At 44.5% G+C, this 24,465-nt stretch overlaps 1 protein-coding gene across 6 annotated transcripts in view; it reads right to left on the reverse strand.

The window, feature by feature from the left end:
* GRIA1 (glutamate ionotropic receptor AMPA type subunit 1) overlaps positions 1-24,465 on the reverse strand; it is a 436,679-nt gene that overhangs the window by 174,631 nt on the left and 237,583 nt on the right. For all 6 annotated transcript variants that reach the window (XR_013229187.1, XR_013229186.1, XM_077326499.1 and 3 more), the window contains one exon: positions 12,042-12,095. Coding sequence is in view for 4 of the 6 variants with exons in the window: in XM_077326499.1 (XP_077182614.1) it covers positions 12,042-12,095 (54 nt within the window). In the remaining 2 variants the exon portion in view is untranslated. The remainder of the gene's footprint in view (positions 1-12,041; positions 12,096-24,465) is intronic.

The following is a 24,465-nucleotide window of genomic DNA, read 5'->3' on the forward strand; positions in this document are numbered from 1 at the left end:
GACTGGATAGAACTTTTCCATCTTTGGCTGCAGAGCACATAGTCAATCTGATTTCTGTGTTGACCGTCTGGTGATGTCCATGTGTAGAGTCGTCTCTTGGGTTGTTGGAAAAGAGTGTTTGCTATGACCATTGTATTCTCTTGACAAAATTCTACCAGCCTGTGCCCTGCTTCATTTTGTACTCCAAGGCCAAACTTGCCTGTTATCCCGGTTATCTTTTGGCTTCCTACTTTAGCATTCCAATCCCCCATGATGATAAGCACATCATTTTTTGGCGTTGCTTCTATAAGGTGTTGTAGGGCTTCATAGAACTGATCAACTTCATGTGATATTGGTAGACAGCCACTAAAAGGACAACCAGCATTCAAAGACATAGATCCTCAGGAAAACAAGATGGCAGTGGGGAGGGGAATATAGGTTTGAAAGAGGGGCAAGTGATGGTCCAGACCCTCAAGGGCAGAAAGGCAAGACTTTGGGAAGTTAGAAAAGGAGAACGATGTTGGTGGACATCCACAAATAGGAAAAGCAGTGTGTATGTGTGCATACCCTCATGTCCAAAGACAGAACATGGAGCTCTGCCTCACCTCCATGGTGAAGCACATTTGATGGGGGGCTTCCTCCTGCACTATTTTGGGGGCAACAATTGGGGGAACAATTTTGGGGGAACAATTCAGTGCCAGGTCAATAGACTTCACCTGAGCTTGTATTTGAAAAAGAAAATGAAAGAGACCTTTAAATGCCTAGCAGTACTGAAGGGGGAAGAATTGGTGTCTTCAACAATGCCCACTCACACATTCATTCAGAAAGGAGAGGCCTGCTGTGTACAGGTGAGTGTCTGGGCCAGGGAAGATGTACCATGCTGCTGCCATTGCCATGTGGTTAGAGAATCCCTCCAGTCCAGCGGTTGAAAAGTGGAGGAGTAAATTCCAGACAGGAGGGAGGTGAGGGAGGGCAAGGGGGTATGGTGGGGTGCGTATGTAGGAGCTCTGCCTTTCCTCCATGGCAAAGCACCTGGACCCATAATTATCAATATCAGATGGGAGCCTCTATCCTGTATTATTTTTTGGTATATTAATGAAGCGGTGATATGTCAATATTTATGTATTTATTTAAACATTGGCCAAAAGGAATAGCACAAATAAATAAATAAATAAATAAATATGTCAATAGACTTCACCTGAGCTTGTGTAAAACAAGAAAAAGAAACCTTTAAATGCCTAGCAGTAATGAAGGGGGGAGAAGGACTAAACATTCTGGATGCTGACTACCCAAAAGCCATGGAACTGGGACAATCTCTCCTTACAATTTAAAAAACAAAAAAAAACAAGGTCTGCCTGAATAAGGAGACATCAACCATGCAATTAACAAAAGAAAACAAAAACAGTGCTGTGACAATATCCACTTTCCCCCCACTGAAATGCAAAACATATACTTTGAGATTCAGACAGATTTTTTTTTAAGCTGTAGAGCAGGGGCAGTCAACCTGTGGTCCTCCAGATGTTCATGAACTACAATTCCCATGAGCCCCTGCCAGCAAATGCTGGCAGGGGCTAATGGAAATTGTAGTCCATGAACATCTGGAGGACCACAGGTTGACTACCTCAGGTGTAAAGTGCAGGCACAGGATTCTAATTAAAGGAATACAGATTCAACTTCCCCGATAATAAAAAGTAAGCTGTAAAGGCAGAAAAGGCTTTGGACAACAGGGATATTCAAATACATTCACTGTATGTGCAACTGCAAGTGGACTCATGAGAAGCTGCCCTAATTAAAAACAATTCAGTGATCCAGTACAATGACAACTTCTTTCCAAAGTATTTGTCAGTTCTTCTTTAGCATTCTAGAGTGCTTAATTCTATTTTTTATTTACTGGCTATGGAAACACAAGGCCCATACTACTACCGTATTTGCTGGCGTATAAGATGACTCCCCCCCCCTGAAAAACATGCCTTCAAGTGGGGGGGGGGGGTCGTTCTATACACCGGGTGCACTTCAGTTGGGATAGATATAACCGCCCATAGTGGCCTCCTGATGCTCGCCCAGTACCCATAGTTTAAGGTGACCAGAATTAAGGGACGCCAAGGTAGAGGCGGAGACGGAGATGGCGGCGGAGTCCCCCCCCCCCAACTGGGCTCACCAACTCTGCTGCTGTCTTGTGAACTCCTCCCGGCTCGGAACTCGCTGAGCCCACCAAACTTATGCCTGCATGCACGCCCCACCTCGCCACAGCAGCAATGGGCCCTCCCTCCCACAAAATACTCTGAAGCGGGAGCGGAGGGAGAGAGAGAGCTCCCAAAGGGCCGGCTGGGTAAGCCAGTGGCGAAGGAGTGGAGAAGGAGAAGGATGCTGGGGGGGGGGGTGCCAGCCTCTGCTCCCCTCCCTTCCCCTTTCGCGGTTTCTGGTGTTTTGAAGCTGCCCTCATTCAGGAAGAGAGCACACGTGGCCAGCCCAGTGCTGGGGCCTGAGAGCTTGGTGCACAGGGAATGCTACTCCTTGCTCTGCTCTCTGCTCATTTGCTCGCTCCCTCTTTGTTTGCACTTAAATAAGCAGAGGAAGCTGTTTCAGTTCAATGCACAGAGGCACCGCCTCTGAGAGAGAGAGAGGGAGAGAGGGAGAGTTATCATTCTCCTCTCGCCTTTTTGGGGGGAAGGGAGGTAATCACTAATCCGAGCATAGTTTCTTGCTTTCTTTTCTTTTTCTTTTTTTATGGCTCTCTCTCTTTCTCCCTCTCTCCTCCCCCCCCCCCTTCTGATGTTCTTTTACGTTTTATTTGGTGTGTGGAAGAGGGGATAGTCTTATACGTCGAGTATATAACAAACTCTATATTTTGAGTGGGAATGTTGGGGGGTGGTCTTATACGCCCAGTCGTCTTATATGCCAGCAAATACGGTAAGTAATAAGGCAATTGTGTGATCACTTTTGTCTTGTAAATGATAGCATAATTAGCATTAGTTGGGGGAAGATGGTGATTGTGGCTTGATACATTTAATTAGTGAATCACATATGTTTGTATTCTCAATGCAGAGCAACAGGAAAATAAAATAACACAGTTCTGTTTGAACTACTTGCCAAGCAATGGGATGCAAACTATGAAAGCAGAACACAAAGCCACTCATACAAAAGAAGGGTGCCTATTTTTTATTTTTTGTCAGTATTTTCCACTTATCTAGACTACACTGGGAGATCCAATGACACCACCAGGTAGTTTTGTGAGAGTGCAATGAAATGAAGTGGAAAGGGGGAGGTAGGATCCATTCTGCAAGTTGAAGTCTGATCATGGTAGTTAGGACACAAGGTTGAATTTTGGATAAATCCTGTAGAACAATACCTCCTTGGACCTCATGAGCTTCTGCCCCTCCCCTTTGTAGCTGCTGTTCTGCAAATGGAACATGCTTTGTTTACTTTTCTGAGATTTTAGGATCAGGTGAAAACATTCCTATTTTCTCAAGTTTTTATCATATTTTCTTTCTTTCTTGCTGTTCATTATTTTAAGTTTTATACTACTTCTGTTAAATATACTTTTCAGTTATTGTTAAAGGTGCATTTAAAGTTTCTTGCTGATTTAAATACTTTGGTTTTGAATGTTATTATTTCAATTTATCATTGCAATTTAGCTTTCTGCTTCTTTTTGTAGGCTACCCCCCATCTTCTTTGATTGAGATATAAGGTAAAAAATGATAAAAACAGATCAATAGCTAAATGATTATCATAAAGGAAAGTGGGTGCAGATTTCAACTAGCAAGAAAGCCCATTGCAACAAGGAATGCAATGGGCGCTAAGACCCAGGGGACACCGGCAGCTGCAGATTTCTCTCTCTCTCTCTCTTGCTCTCTCTCTCCATCGCAGCAGGAGCCATAGGAGGTAATCAGGGCTGTTTGTAGTGGGAAATGGGCTTGTTTGGGCGGCTATCTCTGTCTCTCTCACACACACGTTGGCTCCTGCAGCATCTGAGATCAAAATGGCTAGCGTCTAGGGAGGGAGGGCGGGTGCTGTAGGTGCAGGCCCATCAGGGTGCAGCCAGCTTAGCTGGCTGCACCCTGATTGGGCCTATTCCAACTCAGACAGCCAGGATACTCTCCATCCCCAGGGTTGTTTCACAAATATTAAGAGGAACAATGGATAAGGATTCATACACAACTAGGGGCAAAGCCTGTTGTCTCCAAGAATACAACGGGCGCTAGAGCTTGGCAGTGGGAAGAGGAAGGGGAGGAGTTGTCCAGTCTGTAAGGGCATGGGGTTGAATGTTGAGGCCTATTGCACAGGGTTGTTGTGCAGATGAAACAGGAGACAAAAGAGCCAGTTTCCTCTGCAAAATAACGCTGTGCAGTTTCCTCAAACCTGCAGAGAGTTGCAAAGAAAAAAGACACATGGCTTGGCTGTCTCTAACCCCTGGACAGAGCAGTATTTTAAGTGAAAAGGGGCTTTTCTGTGGCCTCCCTGTCAGCCAAATGTTTGGCAGAAGGGGAAAGTCCCCCCCCTCTCAAAATAAAGGCCCTCAGGCTCCCCTGCATTGCTCTTGGAAAGGCCTCCCTCCCCTCAGTCAGGGCCTGTCAGAGGCTCCTTCCCAGCAGACCTGAAGGGGGGAGGGGGAGCACTCTGCAGCCTCCTGCCAGCTCTGTCAGGGTTCTGAGGCAATTTGCAGTTGGACATGACAGTTAGGACAGCCTTGGGGCAAAAAGGTCTGGCACAGCCTGTGTTCTCATCCCCCTTGGCAGCCCTGCTGACCTCCTCTCCCTGTGGTGGTCAGGAGCAGAGTGGCAGCCAGACTGGGCAGGGTGAATGGAATTTTGGTCTGTCCTTGTGAGGGGCCAATAGGAAGGCGCTTTGTGCGCCTCCCCATTGGCTGCTTGGCCCTGGATGGACACTCGGAGGGCCCAATCAGGAGCCGCTTCGCAGGTCCTGATTGGGCCCTCTGAGTTTTTATCCTGGACAGGGCCCTCCCCAGGTGGCCTTACCCTTTTATTTAACCGCAGGAGCGGTTAAAGATAAGTAAAAAAACAAAAACAAAACAAAAACAATGCAATGGATTTAAGTTTTAAAATACATTAAGACAATCTGTGGAGATCACTCCTAATTGTGCCTGAAGATAAGATGGTTGCAGTTGGCCAGGCACAACAGAGGAATAATAGGACGGTGTCTGGCTAGGAGCCCAGCTTGATGGTGATCATGGTCCTTGACATCAACCAAATGCCTGGTGGAAGAGTGTTGTTTTGCAAGCCCTCTGGAACTTGGAAAGCTCTATCAGGGCTCGTATTTCAACTGATAGCTGATTCCAGTAGGCTGGAGCCAAACCAAAAAGACCCTGGCCCTGGTCGAGGCCAAACACACCTCTCTGGGACCAGGAACCATCAGCAAGTTGGTACAATATAATACAGTACAATAAATCTATATTGGCATATAAAGCCATCATTTTATAAGGTTAAGATACAAAGTGTATCACAGAAATACAAGTTAATTTTAATAACTCAGCAGCTCCACTTAGTGCGAACTCACTGTCCACGGTAACCATAAAACTCCAAACATTTAGATATTCGTTTACTTGCCATTAGAAAACTCAACACCCAATTCCATAATAGTTCAAGTTTGTACCCTTTCTTGGAGCACGATAGCTAAGAATTCTGCTACACATTCCATTACTGCAGAAGATGTGTTTGCTTTTTAATACTGTGAGCAGATGATTTGTTAGTCTGCTGTGGTGGTCCTAACAAGGAAAAGAGTAGTTTGTAAAATAAAGGGCAAGAGAAGAGTATATAAAGTTCGTATTTAATGCGTGAAGAGCTCTTTGGGGTATGTATTCAGAGAGGTGGTCCCTCAGTGTAGACTGAATGAATGGTTTTTGCCATAAATTTTGGTGGCATGAGAGCTTGGCCTCTCTAAGGTCAAGATCAGCACAGTCCCAGTTTTTGAGGCTTCTGAGTCCTGCTATATATTTTAAAAATGAAGAAATGCTGCAACTGTTCGTGGTGGGTATTAATTCATAGTGTGCACTACAGGGCCACAAAGTAAGTCAGAGGGCAATTTGGGACTGCATCTTGAAAGGGGGATTTCAATGTAGAAACAGATGGAAAACTCGGTGCTTTAAAAAATGCAAAACTGAGCTATATTGCTAGTGAGGAAATAGTTCAGGTGGTATGGCCCAGTAATGAACCATAACTTTAAAATTGTATGATGAAAACCACCCTTCAGTCCTGTCAGTGTATTTCTTCAATTGTACCTATTTGGAGATAATGACAAAAGTCTAATTTTGAGGGTCCCAGTGAATGTGAGACCTGGACCAAGTGGGCCACCTCCCCCCCCCCCCCCAGGCACTGTATGTGAGTAAACATAAAGCAGTCATCAGTGTTTGTCAGATGACTCAGAAATGAAAGGAATGACAAAAGGGCATTCATTCCTTCATTCCATAGGGGCTAAATGCATAAACAGGGGGAGGGGTTAGTGCAGTGGTGGTCACTATTATCCTTTACATATTCACATTTATTTGAAGGTGTGAAAAGTCTCACACACATATAATGTGTATAGAGTTTTCTCTCTCTCTGTGACCAGGGGACCTGCTGTTTCAAGGCTCCTGAACTGAGGTGAAGTACCGATATGTTACACTTGTACACACAGTATCAAGTGAATGTAGAACTTACCTCCACTATTCCATTTCTTCTCCCTGTGTACTGTCTTTGTGCAAAGTTGTGTGAAAAGGGCACATCTCTTTCCTAAAACTGTTATCTTTATAGGTAGTTTTTAATATAATGCTCATATACTGCCCTAATTTTCATCTGGCACAAGGGGGAAAAACAAAGTCCCTACTCTCTTTCTTGAGTACTGTAGTACTTCAGTATGATGATGTTTACCACTGAGTCAGATGGTAACTAGAATATTATAGCTGACTGAAGTCCCAATCTGTTCTTCTGCTGAGAGGACTCCTGGGATTGTTAATGGGACATGGAACACTTCACTTTTGGTATACTGACTGAAAAGTAGTGCAATTTAGTAAAGAGGAAAAGTCATTACTACCACTTTATAGCTGTGTGGTGGCCTAGATTAAATGAGTTTGAAAGTAAGGACATATTGAAGCCATGTGGCCATGACATTCACAAAAACAAACCTTTAAACAATCCCTGGCAGTCTTACCAAGGAACCAAAAGACTGAGCATTTCTAGAGAACAAACAGTCTTATTCCAGGGACCTGTCAAATGTATTTCATCCAAGTTCATAAACAAATCTGGCATTTTGAATCTGCATGTGCATTGTTTTGTCTATTAGCTCTACTGGAATGTTGAAATGAAATTTGAATAGATGTAAATTCTCAGACCCCCCTTCAAGGATCGCTGCCTTGTTGTGGCAAGGGGGCTTGCGTAGCTCAGTGAAGCTATGAGCTATGCCGTGCAGGGCCACCCAAGACGGACAGGTCATAGCTGAGAGCTCTGACAAAAGGTGATCCACTGGAGAAGGCAATGGCAAACCACTCCAGTATCTTTGCCATGAAAACTCTATGGACAGTTCCAATAGGCATAACGATATGACGCCGGAAGATGAGCCCCTCAGGTCGGAAGGTGTCCAATATGCTACTGGGGATGAGCAGACGGCTAGTACGAGTAGCGCCAGAATGAATGAAGCGGCTGGGCCAAAGCCGAAAGGACGCTCAGTTGTGGAAGTAACTGGTGGCGAAAAGACAGTCCGATGCTGTAAAGATTTTTATTCCATAGGAACCTGGAACGTCAGATCCATGAATCAAGGCAAGCTGGACGTGGTTAAACAAGAAATGAGAAGACTGAACATCGACATTTTAGGAATCAGTGAACTAAAATGGACAGGAATGGGTGAATTTAATTCAGATGACCATCAGGTATACAACTGTGGACAAGAATCTCGCAGAAGAAATGGAGTAGCCTTCATAATCAATAAGAGAGTAGGAAAAGCAGTCTTGGGATACAATCCCCAAAATGACAGAATGATCTCAGTTCGAATCCAAGGCAAACCATTCAACATCACAGTGATCCAGGTCTATGCCCCAACCACTGCTGCTGAAGAGGATGAAGTTGATCAGTTCTATGAAGCCCTACAACACCTTCTAGAAGCAACGCCAAAAAATGATGTGCTTATCATCATGGGGGATTGGAATGCTAAAGTAGGAAGCCAAAAGATAACTGGGATAACAGGCAAGTTTGGCCTTGGAGTACAAAATGAAGCAGGGCACAGGCTGGTAGAATTTTGTCAAGAGAATACAATGGTCATAGCAAACACTCTTTTCCAACAACCCAAGAGACGACTCTACACATGGACATCACCAGACGGTTAACACAGAAATCAGATTGACTATGTGCTCTGCAGCCAAAGATGGAAAAGTTCTATCCAGTCAATAAAAACAAGACTAGGAGCTGATTGTGGTTCAGATCATGAGCTTCTTGTTGCAAAATTTAGGCTTAAATTGAAGAAAGTAGGGAAAAGCACTAGGCCACTCAGGTACGAACTAAATCATATCCCCGACGAATATACAGTAGAGGTGACAAATAGATTTAAGGAATTAGATCTGATAGACAGAGTGCCTGAAGAATTATGGACGGAGGTTCGCGACATTGTACAAGAGGTAGCAACTAAAACCATCCCAAAGAAAAAGAAATGCAAGAAATCAAAATGGCTGTCTGAGGAAGCTTTACAAATAGCTAAGGAGAGAAGGGAAGTGAAAGGCAAGGGAGAAAGAGAAAGATACACCCAATTGAATGCAGAATTCCAGAGAAAAGCTAGAAGAGATAAGAATGCCTTCTTAAATGAACAGTGCAAACAAATAGAAGAAAACAATAGAATGGGGAGGACCAGAGATCTTTTCAAGAAAATTGGAGATATGAAGAGAACGTTTCATGCAAAGATGGGTATGATAAGGGACCAAAATGGTAGGGACCTCACAGAAGCAGAAGAGATTAAGCAAAGGTGGCAAAATTATACAGAAGAACTATACAAGAGCGAGCTTAACATCCCTGATAACCACAGTGGGGTAGTTACTGACCTGGAGCCAGACATCCTGGAATGTGAAGTCAAATGGGCCTTAGGAAGTCTGAGCAACAATAAAGCTAGTGGTGGTGACAGCATTCCAGTTGAACTATTCAAAATCTTAAAGGACGATGCAGTAAAAGTGCTACACTCAATATGCCAGCAAATTTGGAAAACTCAGCAATGGCCACAGGATTGGAAAAGGTCAGTTTACATTCCAATCCCAAAGAAGGGCAATGCCAAAGAATGTTCAAACTACCGCACCATTGCACTCATTTCTCATGCTAGCAAAGTTATGCTCAAAATCCTACAAGCTAGGCTCCAGCAATATGTGGACCGAGAACTTCCAGAAGTACAGGCAGGATTTCGAAGAGGTAGAGGAACTAGAGATCAAATTGCCAACATACGCTGGATCATGGAAAAAGCTAGGGAGTTCCAGAAGAACATCTACTTCTGCTTCATTGACTATGCTAAAGCCTTTGATTGTGTGGAGCACAACAAATTGTGGCAAGTTCTTAAAGAGATGGGAATACCAGAGCATCTTATTTGTCTCTTGAGAAATTTATATGCAGGTCAAGAAGCAACAGTGAGAACTGAACATGGAATCACGGATTGGTTCAAAATTGAGAAAGGAGTTCGGCAAGGCTGTATACTGTCGCCTTGCCTATTTAACTTGTATGCGGAGCACATCATGAGAAAGGCGGGATTAGAGGAGTCACCAATTGGGATCAAGATTGCAGGGAGAAATATCAACAACCTCAGATATGCAGATGATACCACTCTAATGGCAGAAAGTGAAGAGGAACTAAAGAGCCTGTTGATGCGGGTGAAGGAGGAGAGTGCAAAAGTTGGCTTGAAACTCAACATCAAGAAAACAAAGATCATGGCAGCCGGCCCTCTCAATTCCTGGCAAATAGATGGGGAAGAAATGGAGATAGTGACAGATTTTATTTTCCTCGGCTCCAAGATCACTGCAGATGGGGACTGCAGCAAAGAAATTAAAAGACGCTTGCTCCTAGGGAGGAAAGCTATGGCAAATCTAGACAGCATCCTAAAAAGCAGAGACATCAGCCTACCAACAAAAGTGCGTTTAGTCAAGGCTATGGTATTCCCAGTTGCAATGTATGGCTGCGAAAGTTGGACCATAAGGAAGGCCGAGCGTCAAAGAATTGAGGCTTTTGAACTCTGGTGCTGGAGAAGACTCTTGCGAGTCCCTTGGACTGCAAGGCGAACAAACCAGTCAGTCCTAGAGGAGATCAGCCCTGACTGCTCTTTAGAAGGCCAGATCCTGAAGATGAAACTCAAATACTTTGGCCACCTCATGAGAAGGAAGGACTCCCTGGAGAAGAGCCTAATGCTGGGAATGATCGAGGGCAAAAGAAGAAGGGGACGACGGAGAATGAGGTGGATGGATGGAGTCACTGAAGCAGTAGGTGCAAACTTAAAAGGACTCCAGGGAATGGTAGAGGACAGGAAGGCCTGGAGGATCATTGTCCATGGGGTCGCGATGGGTCGGACACGACTTCGCACATAACAACAACAACAAATTCTCAGACATATATCTTGGGAATCGAACAGTCATCACTCAAATATTTCTGTACTGCACTCTGAATGGTCATCTTTTTTGTGTCCCTTGTTGTTGAACAAGTTGTGGCCCTGCAGGATTATCAGGATTCACAGACAGCAATCTCACCAAAGAGTAGTAGGTTCCACAGTATAAGTTCTACAAATTTTGAGGGTCCCAGTGAATGTGAGACCTGGACCAAGTGGGTGTTCTACAAAAACACAGTCAGGGTCAGGGTGGATTTACATGTTTTTTGTGGCAGCTTTAGATCAAGCATATGCCCAGCATTCTGCACTATGAACTCAGGTGCCAGAGGTGTGGGGACCCAATTTAGACAGGTATCATGGCATGGAAGGAGAAATGGCTTAAGTCCACATACTATTTTCCCTGCCAAAAATGACCCTAGAGTGTTGCTGTCTGCAGTATTGGTGAGATAAACAAATGGCTCCCAGGAACCATTTCTAGTTGGGAAAATGCTATAGAGAGGAATGCTTAAATCCATGCTCCTCATACTCCATGCCCCCAATTTGAATTGAACTTATATGAGCCTGAGAACTGAGTTCCTAAGATGGTTCCAAGTGTACATCTCTTGCTAGTCCCTGTTTCCCCACAAGGACTTTGTAATCTCTGAACCATCCCATACTTTTGGAATAAAAAGTAATTTGAAAATAAAAATAAAGAAATGCATCTCTGGTAATGAGTCTGGCTTTACACTGCACTATAAAACCAGTTGTTATTATTAATATTATTATTATTATTTAATTTTTAGACCGCCCTTCTCCCAATAGGTCTCAGGGCGGTTTACAACATAAATAGTTAAAACACAATAAAATCCCCATAAAAAACCCAATTAAAAGTTACATATAACATATAGCGGCGGTGGTCACAATTCTGATCTTAGTTCAGCCTGGTGGAGAGAATAATGTTCAGAAGAGGGTGGCACCAATACAATAGATCTAACCATGATCTCGATGTTAGAGATCTCAATATTGGAGGGGATCCTCTGATGGATTAGTGGGAGAGCTGCCCTGGCCTCAACCATATGCCTGGCAGAAGAGCTCCGTCTTACAGGCCCTGCAGAAAGCTGGTAGATCCCGCAGGGCCCTTAGCTCTTCTGGGAGCTCATTCTACCAGGTTGGGGCCAGGACTGAAAAGGCCCTGGCCCGGGTCGAGGCCAGGCGAACATCCCGTGGGCCCGGGACAACCAGTAAATTCATACCCGCAGAGCGGAGTGCCCTGCGGGGGGCGTAAGCAACCAAATCATGCAGACATATGCACAACTTTTGACAAATCATGCAGACATATGCACAACTTTTTGAGCCATAATTCACAACTGGATGGGAAAATACCTTGCCCAACCAAAAGCAATTACAAATTTAGAGAACTACCCTGAAGATTATACACTTTACTAGCAGTTAGTAAATTTTCAACAAGTTTAAAAAGGCATTTATCAAAAATTGTATGACAGGGAATGAGAAACAAACAAGAACTGACTTACCAAAGTTGCAAGAATATAGTGATATCCTACCCCATTTTTTCCAAGCTTAACGATCTGTAATGGTGAAACACAAAACAGTTTATTCAACACCATTTATAGTTAAAATGAAGAGAATTCTGCACTGAATGTTCCACCCCTGTCATTATTTTAACCTAGCTGTGCTATAAATAAGAACATCTGCATAAGGAGGTACTTCAAAAATCCCCTGATTCAAGCTACAATAAGATCTCTGAGAGATGGGGTTACAGTAACTGTGTAATCAGAATGAGGAAGGAAGAAACTGCAAAATGAGTTCAGTAAGCATATCCCAAAAGTAAGATGAAAGCCCATAATATCTGAGACTCATCAGCCACGTATCATAAATTTTTGGGGATTTATTTATTCTCTCATGAGCAAAGGAGATAATGCTTACTACCACCTACAGAAAGAGTGCTGCCACATCTCCCAGGCTGCACATTACACAAATGTAGGGAAAGCAAAGGGCCAAGTTACCTGCCCTTTTGTATTCCAAACTTTATTGTGGTACCCAAGGGGAGACATACAAATCTCACCTGAAAGGACCTCTGAACATCTGGAGTTCTTTAGAACTCATAGAACTCACAGACATAAAGAGATATAGGCAGAAAAAAGAAGCGATAAACAGAGGCATGAATAATTTGTACTTGAGAAATAACATAACAATATAATAGCAGAACATCAATGTGCATTGAGGCCAGCATACTGGAAGACCTGTGAAGACCTGTGAAAACTCACAAACAAGGCATGCCCAGCTACCGTTGTTTATCCGAGGTCTGGCTTTCTCAAGCGGATTTCGTGAAACCCTAGGGTTTCTTGATGGCTCTGGAAAGGTGGGAGTTCATTAATTTTTTATATATATATTTAAATTGGTTAAATTTATGAAGTGATATGACCCCCAGCTCCCAAAATGGCCAATGATAGGCCTGGAGGGGGTGAGAATGTAGGGGCCCCAGGTGAGTGTGTACACAACTATGCTTCCAACCATATTTTGCATGATTGTGCCACTTATGGTGTTTCTCAAAGCCTGAAGAAGGTTTCAGGGGTTTCTCAAAGGTAAAAAAGGTGAGAAAGCCTGATCTAGGCAGTCAGCAAAATAGGGCCTTTCAAGTTGTAGGTTCCATTTAACTACAAGAGCTAATATACAGTTAACTGTTGAGTCCCTTTCTAAAACCATAGTGGCCATTATCAGTACCTCTTCAATTAGAGAATCCCAACAAGGTGTTGGTTTCATATAAGCCCCTTCTATGTTATATGTGGCAGACTCTGGCCAGAGGAAGGTTATTAGTTAAGGCATGGAAACTAGGGGAAAGGGCTAACTCAAGCAAATGAATTGCCCCAACCCATTATGCACGGCAGCAGCTATGCCAGGCTGCTGCCATGCCGTTGCAGCGGGGCACAAAGCCCCACCGTCCCCTGTGTATGCACGGGGATAGAGCTTCCCTGGCGCATGCTGGCTGCTCTGGTGCAATGGTCCTGCACACGCAACGTGGGGCCGGACGCACCGGGAGTGCTTTGAAGTGGAAGCAGTGGTGGCGGGGGGGGGGGATCAAGGATATGGGGCCCCCACTGCACAATGGTGGGGAGCAGCATACTGCACTCCCACTATGGTGGGGGCAGGGGGACACCCCTGTCGGCTCCATGGACCTGCTGTTGATTAGGCCTGAAATGTGCAGATGAGCTTGTGTAATGAGTATTATTTGCTAAGGCTCAGTGTTTGTTCTGGTTGGAAGACTTGTTCTCTTTTCAGGGATTAAGGTCACTTGACAGTTCTAATATGAGCCTGGGGTCTGCATCTTTCGCTTGATTTGTCTTGGAAATTGTTTATCATGAGGAGAAGATGTCATTTTGACCTCTTGAGGAGCGGAAGATGTAACTTGTCCCGGGAGATAGCATGGGTTGCCTGAATGATGGAAAATAACAAGAGACATGGTGGTCTCTGTATGTGATATTAAGTACTTGGAAGTGATCTGGGGAAGGAATGGATCACTAATTAGTTGTGTTATGTCAATTACATGATGTTTGTTCAATGTAAGTTTGTAGAGTAACGTTGACCTAGGACAGTAGTGGATTTAGAACATTTGTTTATTGATAAAAGAATGTCAGGAGACTTTTGGGAGACTTTTACGAAGAACATCTTTAAACAGCCCCGCTGTTTAAGAACATCTTTAAACAGCCCCAGCGCGGTTCACCGTGGACTGAATAAAGGAGTAAGGGCTGTGTGGGAGGAGTTAGGGCGGGCCCTGTCCGGGATAAAAACTCAGAGGGGCCAATCAGGAGCCGTGAAGCGGCTCCTGATTGGCTCCTCCGAGTGTCCATCCCAGCCCAAGCAGCCCATGTTCGCGCAGCTCCCCATAGGCTGCTTCACCCGGCCAGGGAATCTGGCCGGCTGCTCCAGACAGCCACGGGTGAGGGGTGAGCCGCGCCGCCTTCTCCCGGCCGGCAGAGCGGCCTCGCCGCGTCTATGACGCGGCGAGGCTGCTCCGCTGGCTGGGAGAAGGCTCGTGAGAGCTGTGGGTGGGGGGTGGGCCACGTTGCCTTCTCCCGGCTGCTGCCTTCTCCCGGCCGCTGCCGTCTCCCGACACGGCGAGGCCGCTCTACCACCCGGGAGAAGGCTCGAGAGAGCCGCGGGTGGGGGGTGAAGCCGACAGAAGCCTCCTTCCCCTAGCCCCCTTTTCTCTCCGGCTTCTGCTGGGGCTGACCTCTCCCTCGCAGCCGCGAGGGAGAGTCTGGCCCCAGCAGAAGCCTCCTTACCCCAGCCCCCTTTTCTCTCCGGCTTCCGCCGGGGCCGGGCTCTCCCTCGCAGCCGCGAGGGAGAGCCTGGCCCCAGCAGAAGCCTCCTTTCCCCAGCCCCCTTTTCTCTCCGGCCGCCGTTGCTGGCCCCCACCCCCGCGTCCCGACACGTCGCTGCCCGCCTGAGGCCCGCCCCCGAAACACCATCCACGCGGCTCCTGGCCGCTGAGGAGCCACCAGTGCAGAGGAAAGGGAGGCCGCTTCCCTCGAATCCAGCCCCGGCCTCACTGAAGCCTTCCCCAGCCCCCAGGGGGGAGGAGGAGAAAGGCTTCTGTGGCCCCACTGCGGCCCCCTTACGCTGAAGCCTTTGGGAGTCGGGGGGGAGCCTCAGCCCATCTAGCGCACATTTTATTTAAAATTAAAATGGGCTTTAGATCTAGTAGAAATATATTTAGTTAAGGTTTCATTTATTGACATATTTATACTCATACATACATGTACATGCAGGTGTGGAAGGTCTATTTGAGAAACTAGAGAAATTAGGTCAAAACTTGATGTGAAATGGAAACTTTGGGGATTTTTTTGTCATCTGGGTCAAACTAGGAGGAAAGGGTAGTTGACCATATATGGACAGGTGTTTTATGTAACTTTAGGGGCTTTCCTTGCCAAGTGGGGAAGGTACCTGAGATTAGCATCACGGGATGTGGGAGTTTATGATTGGTTTATTGCGGAGAGAACAACTGAGCAGGCACTAGTTTAGACAATATGATTGGATATTGGTTCCATATAGGAAGAGTTTAAAAGATGGGAACCTTTGGAAGAATTTTAGAGAACTCCTGGAGTTCCTCCAAGTTTCTTGGAGCCTTCATCGCGTCCTGAAAGGATAGGTAAATATGAATTGTGAAATTGCTGTTAAGCTGCATAGGTAACTGTGTAGTTAGGGGGAGTTGGGCTATGGGTGATACAGATTGTCTTTGCTTAGCTGTATAAGGAATCATTTAATTTTTATAGTTGGGATAAGTAAAGCTTGCTAACTTATATCTATACTTACTTATTGTGGGATTGTGTATTGGATTTGCTTTGAAGTGATTTTAATTGCAAGAATGTACCCCCTTTATTAATCCCTAAATAAATTTTATATGCTTTCACCTTATTGTGGGCCATTCTGCACAATGGGCAGTGTTGCTAAATCTGAGTGCTATTGAAAAGCGCTGCAATCAAAAGCGGCAGGTCTTGGTAACACACACAACTGTTTCTATTGAAAAAAAGGCTCTCCCACTAGCACTTGTCTCAGAATGCACAAGTTCCCGGTCTCACCAAAATCGCAACAAAGGAGGCAATATTTTTCCATGCTTCCTCCTGCCCTTGGCCGTCAATCAAACAGAACAGCCAATTAACTGTTCAAACGGAGTATCGTGTCCAGATCATGAGAGGTGATGGTTTGGCCTTACTTGGAGTACTGTGTTCAGTTTTTGGCACCGCAATTGAAGAGGGATGTTGACAAACTGGAACGTGTCCAGAGGAGGGCAACAAAGATGGTGAGGGGTTTGGAGACCAAGACATATGACGAAAGGTTGGGGGTGCTTGGTTTGTTTAGCCTAGAGAGGAGATGACTGAGAGGGAATCTGGTAACCATCTTCAAGTATTTAAAAGGGTGCCATATGGAGGATGGAGCAGAATTGTTCTCTCTTGCCCCAGAGGGACAGACAAGAACAAATGGGATGAAATTAATTCAAAAGAAATTCCATCTAAACATCCGGAAGAAGTTCTTGACATTGCGGTTTCTCAGTGGAACAGGCTTCCTCGGGAGGTGGTGGGTTCTCCATCTTTGGAAATTTTTAAACAGAGACTACATAGCCATTTGATGAAGAGGCTAATTCTGTGAAGGCAAAGGGATGGCAGGTTACAGTAGATGAGCGATGGGGATGTGAGTGTCCTGCATAGTGTAGGGGGTTGGACTAGATGACCCATGAGGTCCCTTCCAACTCTATGATTCTATGATTCTATGAACTGTTGTGTTCATGCTTCCCTTTCAAAACTGTTTTTTAAAAACCCCAAAACACCAGTAGCAATGCATATTCGTTCATTCGATGTATCAGAAAGACCTTTTTTGCTGGTGTAGGAGTTAACGCTTAATCGTTTACACGCTCTTAAAGTTAAAAAAAAAAATTCCCCCCCAGTGCAATTTCTGTCCGAAATTACGGGCAATATCGAACAGGGGGCTGTATTGTGCTTGGAAACTTTACAGACAATTGCTTGTGGAGGGATTTCTGCCAAAGAGGCATCGCTTATTCGTTGCTTTTGCCAGTTTAAGGGGGGAAAATGGTGATTGCGACACCGGAAGCTTGGGTACGAGAGCTTAGGGAGGGACATGCTTGCTACCGCTATACTGAGAACACACATGTCTTTTTCGGATGTGTTGTAGGTTGTTCTCAAGAGTCTAGTGGCTTTTTATAGGGGGAATCCACTTTTGTGGATCCTCCGAAAAGCACCACAATGAAGCAATTTTTCAGGAGTGTTGCAGGAGTGTTGCAGATTGTGTACGACATTGTGTGTAATGTAAAAAAAAATACCGTTACACAATGGTAAGACTTCAGCAACATTAACATTGTGCTGAATGGCCCTGTGTCTTCATTGTGCTTGTGAAAAGAGAAACCCTCAGTGTGTCACCAACAGATTCTGCCCTCTCTTGGGCTTAACTCGCTGAATGCAAAAGGGGACATTTAGCAGAGGTCAGCACTGTGAAGCTGGCAGGGGTGACAGGTGTCCCTGCAGGGATGCCATAGGTTGGGAGAGGGCCCAAAGGCCCGTCTCCTCCTATTATGCACAGGGCTAGCCCAACCTAGCCTCGGGAGACCCAGGCCTCTGGAAGAATCCACGTTTTGTTAACACAGGTCTTCCGAGGGCCTAGGTCTGGCCAGGCCTTGGATGGTGGCGATGTCATGCATAATCAGGGATTTCCCCCAAAGCCCTGTCACCGCCAGCACGGGCATTCCAGCCCGTACATAATGGGTCAGAATGTTATTTACCTGGATTTTAATAAGGCTTTTGACAAGGTTCCCCATGATGCTGTGATGGATTAACTGGAGGATTACAGAGTTGATTTTTGGATGGTTAGGTGGATAGGTAAGAAAACCACACCCAAAGAGTGGTTGTCAATGGTATTTCATCAGACTGGGGGGAAGTGAGCAGTGGGTGCCATAAGGCTCAGTACTGGGTTTCGTACTTTTCAACATTTTTATCAATGATCTGGATGAGGGGGTGGAGAGACCCCCCCTCATTAAATTTGCAGATAACATGAAATTGGGAGGAGTAATGATCAACCCAGAAGATATAGAGTTTGTGAGATCTGAACATGCTGGAAAAGTGGGCAAATGAGTACAAGATGCAATTCAAGAAGGAGAAGAGCAGAGTTCTATGTCTGGGTCACAAAAATGGATACATACTGAATGGGAGATACACTTCTGGGTAGCAGACTGTGTGCGTATCTTGGGGTACTTGTGGACTGCAAGCTAAATATTTACAGACAATATGATGAGGCAGTAAAGAAGACAAATGTAGTCGGGCTATATCAAGGCTATATCAAGGGACATGATTACTCTCTTTAAGTATTGCTCTCTTTAAGGGACATGATTACTCTCTTTAAGATTACTCTCTTTAAGTATTTGAAAGGCTGTCACTTACAGGAGGGTAGGGAGCAGAGGATAGGACCTGCAGTGTTTATTTATTTAGATTTCTATACCACTCTGGGAGGTTTTAAGCTACATGGCTTTAAACTACATGTAGAATGGTACTGGCTAATTATCAGGAAAAAATTTTTCACAATCAGAGTAGCTCAGCATTGGAATCAGCTTCCTAAGGAAATAGTGAGCTTCCCCACACTGATGGTCTTGAGCAGGGGGGTTGGATTAGATGGCCTGTGCAGCCCCTTCCAACTCTGATTCTATACCTCTGTCCAGCAGGACAAAAGGCAAGCTCATCTCTCTGCTGCCTGTTTAAAAGATCTGAGGTAGCAGGCACAAAATGAGATATGCAGACACATGAGTTAGTACATACCGGCATGAAAAGAGATTGTGTTGTTGCTGAAGGTTTTAGACTACATCCCCTGCAGTCTGTTTTGGACAATTCTGAGGTGACAGAAATGAGAGAAAGTGCATACTATTTCCTGTCCTACCCACCTTGATCTTGGGTTGCCTTGGTCCCTAGGTGACAGCAGTAGCCAGGGAGGTGACAGCAAGTACAAGCTGCATATGTCCCTCCCCAAAAACACACCATGTTTGTCATTTTCTACCAGTTTGGCAGTATAAGTGGTGGCTTGAATCACTGGTGTGAGAACAAGTCCTGTCATGGGAGAGAGCGTTTATGTGATAACTAGGGGCAAAGCCTGTTGTATCCAAGAATACAACGGGCGCTAGAATTTGGCAGTGGGAAGAGGAAGGGGAGGAGTTGTCCAGTCTGTAAGGGCATGGGGCATATTTGTGTTGTGTGGGAGGTTGTGGTGGCGTAGTGGCAAATGAGGGCATGGGTGTGGAGAGATAGGTGTCAAGAACCTGTGGTTTGGAATGTTTGTTGAGTGTGGGAGAGGACTGACCTTTGGGAATTGTGGCATAGTGTTACAGATGAGCTCTCCAGAGACATGTCTTCAGATATGTGAAGGGAAAATCAGACTGGAGGCTCTTCTTAGGGGAAGATTACACGGCAACCAATTCCATCCAGTTCTGCGTCATTTCTTGTGTGAATTAGGCTACAGACACCGAAATGCCCCTCTGCCTTAATACACACGGGGTAGTCACAGTACACAGGTGTCCACCCTGTTCCTTCTTCTCCATTTTTTCACTGTTGATAAAATGTTATGTGCCCACATGTTTCTTTCATGGTTGCTCCTTAGAAGAAGAACAGATTTTTGTACCCTATTGCTTACTACCCAAAGGAGTCTCAAAGCAGTTTACAAACACCTTTTCCATTTGTCTCCCCACAATAGTCAACCTGTGAGGTATGTGGGGCTGTGAGAGGTCTGAGAGAACTGGGAATGGGCCGCAGTGACCCAGTAGGCTTCAGGTGTCTCAAAGCATTTTCCAATCATCTTCCCTTCCTCTCCCTCTCACTATTTACAGTTTCAGGCTGTAAGTATTTATTTAGATCTTCCTGCACTTTCCAGACTCATAGGACTGATACTGGTCTGCCTGTCTTGCTTCGTGCCTTCCGATTGGCCCCTCCGCTTGTCAGTCCAGGGCCATGGGACCAATTGTTGCCTCTCCCCATCATGAACTGAGCCCATTCCAACACCTCTTACTGTTTTATTAAGAGGGAAAAGATTGACATCCAGCTGGTGCATGGGGATCACTGGCCCATCTGCATCCCCACGCAAAAGCGGAATGTTAGAGTGCCATAGGGCTTCGACCATTAGATTATGCTAGTGTACTCACACAGACACACACACAAGCTGAGTCTTGTAACCCTAGAAGTGTGATGCATCCCACAGACTTGCTACCAAGCCTCTGCTGGACTAGTTCCGCTGCAGGAAATACGTTACAAATATGTGATGAAAATGCTCAACATTTATTATGCATTAAATGCACAAGCTCTAAAGTAGTCTAGCAAACTGAATAAAGGGCAAGCATATATTATTCTGTGATGGGCATGGCTACATTTAACTCTGCACAATATCTTGAGAGCAAACGTTGCCCTAGGTTTTGGTTTTGACCTTCAAGGCTATCCGTGGTCTGGGCCCAGTGTATATGAGGGACCGCCTATTGGCCTCTGCCCTCTGCAGGGCCTTACCTATAGATCATTCCCGGTCCCAAGGAAACTCGGCTGGCCTCGACCAGGGCCAGGGCCTTTTCGGTCCTGGCCCCAGCCTGGTGGAATGAGCTCCCAGAAGAGCTGCAGGCCCTGCGGGATTTGTCACCATTTTGCAGGGCCTGCAAGATGGAGCTCTTCTGCCAGGCTTTCGGTTAAGGCCAGGCAGCAAGAAATGTGATGGTTGCGTCTGTCATCTTCCCCCACCCTTTCCCTTCTTAGTGGGTGTGGAATTGGGTTAGTTATATTGATTTTGCCTCCATTCTTGTCTTAACTTTTGTATTAATTGTATTATGTTTTATTGTGCTTTTATTGTTTTAGGGGATTGGTTTTTATGTGACCCGCCTTGAGCCTTCAGGAGGAGGCGGGATATAAATGAAATAATAATAATAATAATAATAATAATAATAATAATAATAATAATAATAATAGCCTCAAATCTAACCAGTGGCAGCAGTCTGTATATAAATGATGCTCCTTGTATATAAAGAACACTTAATGTTGACTGAGCAGTCTTTCTTTGTCACCACCATGACCTTTGGAGGGTAGTTTTATTGTTTCATCAATATAAATGGTGAATGGCACATAATTCTGCCATCCTTTTTTCTTAATAATTTGTTCCCATTTATGCTGTGGAATGGAAAAGATCTTTCCTAAAGGGCAAATTTAGTTGTACTTTTTATTCGCTTTGTGTTTTCATCAATTTGTTGTGGTCAAAATAATATAAAGTTATGTCATGGTCCCACCAAGCATCCCTTAACCCTGTGTCCCTATGTTAATACCCATTTTAGTAGGAAAAAGAAAGTTACTAGCCAAGGAGAGAAGCCATGAGCTATTTGTGTCAGGTTCTTTTGTTCTGCTTTCTATTTTTATTAGATTTCTAGATATAAACAAGAACAGATACAACACAAATTAAATTCCAGGACTTTTTGAAAGAACATGTGACCTGAGAACAGAGATGTGTGGATGGGTTTTCAATTATGCAGCAATACCCAGGTGAGATCAGCCACAACACTATACAGTGTCATAAAGATCCTTGTCATTACAAATGGATTAGCAATTATTGGACACTTGTTCATATGTTAACTGGCTCACCTGACTGTCTCTGGCAGATGAAATGCTCTTGAGTATATGTTAAAAACTGTCTGACTCCTATGCTAATATCCCAGCATTTCAATTAGTGTTATCAGAGTAGACATTTGTTAGCACTTCTGGATACAAATAAGTAAGGCACCACCATCTAACACCATGCAGATCTCCTGGGTGGAATAATTAAATAATTACTGAAGCAAATGAGTCTGCATATCAGCATGATCTTTCAACAAAGGCTTATTTCTGCTCCGTGGATTTCCCTTAAACCTAGACTATGTCTTAAGCTTCAGAATGTTTTACAGGATAAAAGCATGGAGGGAGAACACAGAATTGTCTTATGAGCTATCAATGCTTATCGATGCTTATGGTTAAAATGTGCCATGAAAACATGCACTTACCCAGTGCTAAGCTTTTTCTTAACATGTGTTTATCCAATGCTAATTCTTTTGGTATTATGAGGATTTTAAAAGTATAAATCACAAGCCAGAAATAAATATAATATTAACAATCAAAGAAGGGATATGTGCAGAGTTTCCGTATACAAGATTACTTTCTCCAGGTCATGGTAAAATGGAAGTAAAATGGAAAAAGATCAAATGTTGCTCTTTTCCTTCTGAGAAGATGCTTTTCTTTCCATCACTGCAGAAGGGCTACAAAACCAGTCCTTTATACAGTACTTACACAGAAGCTAGCAACTTATATTTGTGGGCAGACAACATGATCATCAGTTAGGAAAGTATCTGGTGAAATCTTCGGGACCAACAGAAATCTATCAGACCATATTTATATGAATTACAAGTCTTGAGTTATCTGTTCTGTTTCTAATTTTAAAAAGTGTTTTTTAAAAGGCTTCTCAGTTCCAATAGTTCTTGTCCAACATGATAGCTGAGAATAATTATTTGCCTTTTAATGGGAAAGAAGGATAGACTCCCTCTGAGAACACAATGTCTCTATGGAGTTTTATTACCCACTTGTTAATGAGAAGAAGTTCTGTCAAATCTAGAATAATCCTGGAGCTGAATGGCAAGCAAGGTAAACACAATGCAACACTGTTAAAAAGTTTCAGTTCACATGGTTCTTTATGACAACTAAAACATATTTAAGACTGCAGGGCCATGAAAAAAATATTTTAAGAACATGACACAATGATTCACATTCACTATATGTCAAAAACAAAATCTGAAGGGTTAGAAAATGATGTTTTCCCCTTCAGTTAGAGAAACATAACCTACTCACAGACTGCATTTGAGTGTGTAATCCCTTTCTAAGCTTGAAGTCTCCATGGTAGAGTGACTGCTTTGCATGCAGAAGGCCCTGGGTTCAATCCCCTACAACTTCAGTTAAAGAATTAGGTCATAAGTAATCTGAGCAACCTCTGCCTCTGCTTCTGCCGGAATATGTAATACTGAAACAGATAGAAGTGTGATCATGGGGAGAGGTGTGCAGCTTCATGTTCAAGTTGTAACTGTACTTGTCACTCTGACTGTTGGAGACTGCACTGGTCGCTCTGATAGATGATCTCTGGCGTCAGCTGAATCGGGGTGGTTTGGCTATCCTAGTGCTCCCAGATCAGACAGCTGCATTTGATGTGGTTGACCACCAATTGTTAGCTCACCATCTTGCTGGGACAGGGATTAGGGAGAAAGCCTTACAGTGGGTAAGCAATAGGGTTGTGAGTGTCCTGCATTGTGCGGGGGTTGGACTAGATGATTCAGGAGGTCCCTTCCAACTATGTTATTCTCTGATTCTCTGATTCTATGAGTGGCTGATCTCCTTGCTTAGGAACTGGACACAGAGGGTTGCAGTGGGGGAAGAGTTATCTGACTCCTTTATGCTCCCTTGTTGAGTGCTGCAGGGGGCAATACTCTCCCCCATACTTTTTAACGTCTATATGTGCCCTCTAGCACTGCTGGTCCAGGGTTTGGGGCAGGGGTGTGGTCAATATATGGATGACACCCAGCTGTATCTTCTGATGGACGGCCGACCGGACTCTCCTCTGGAAAAATTTGCCAGATGTTTGGAAGCAGTGTCTGGATGTCTTAGGCAGAGTCATCTGAAACTTAACCCCTCCAAATTGGAGGTCCTGTGGCTGGGTAGAAGGGATAGGATCAGGAAGTGTGCCTTCCCTGCCTGGATGGGGTGCAGCTTATACCTGTATCTGTGGACAGGAATTTAGGGGTGATCTTTTGACACCTCCTTATCTATGGAGGTTCAGATCACGAAGGTAGCACAAAGTGTTTTTCCATCAGCTCCAAGCTAGGTTACTAGCACCCTCCCCATCCTCAAAACACTTGGCCACAGTGATCCATGTAACAGACTAGACTTTCAGACTAGACTTCTATAACTTGGTCTATGTGGGCCGTCTCTTGTCTCTGACTTGGAAATTACAATTGGTACAAAATGCGGCTGCAAGGGTCCTCACCCACTCCCAGATTAACTAAATCCCTTCAGTCTTCACTGAATTCGATTTCCATTTTGATTTTGGGCACTTTAAATTTTCCCACTGCAACTTGCATGATTGATTTGTGGTGACCTTACCTTTCCCCGTGATATCCTGGAGTGAATATAAGCCTCGATATTTCAAAAAACACCATGAGTAAATGTGCATATTTTTGCTTTTTTGGAATTAACTCACTGCTCTGTGCCTGGGGGCAAAGGAGTCTTCCCTGATTGGCCAGGGCATCAGTTCAAACACTTCCTGGTTCCCGGTTGCAAGGCTTCCCTTAAAGTGACTGTGCTCCAGAAGCCCTAACTTCTCTCAGCAGAGTTTTGACTCTTGGATTTA

Source organism: Paroedura picta, chromosome 3 (assembly GCF_049243985.1).
Source record: "Paroedura picta isolate Pp20150507F chromosome 3, Ppicta_v3.0, whole genome shotgun sequence".
In the NCBI taxonomy this organism is placed as follows: Eukaryota; Metazoa; Chordata; class Lepidosauria; order Squamata; family Gekkonidae; genus Paroedura; species Paroedura picta.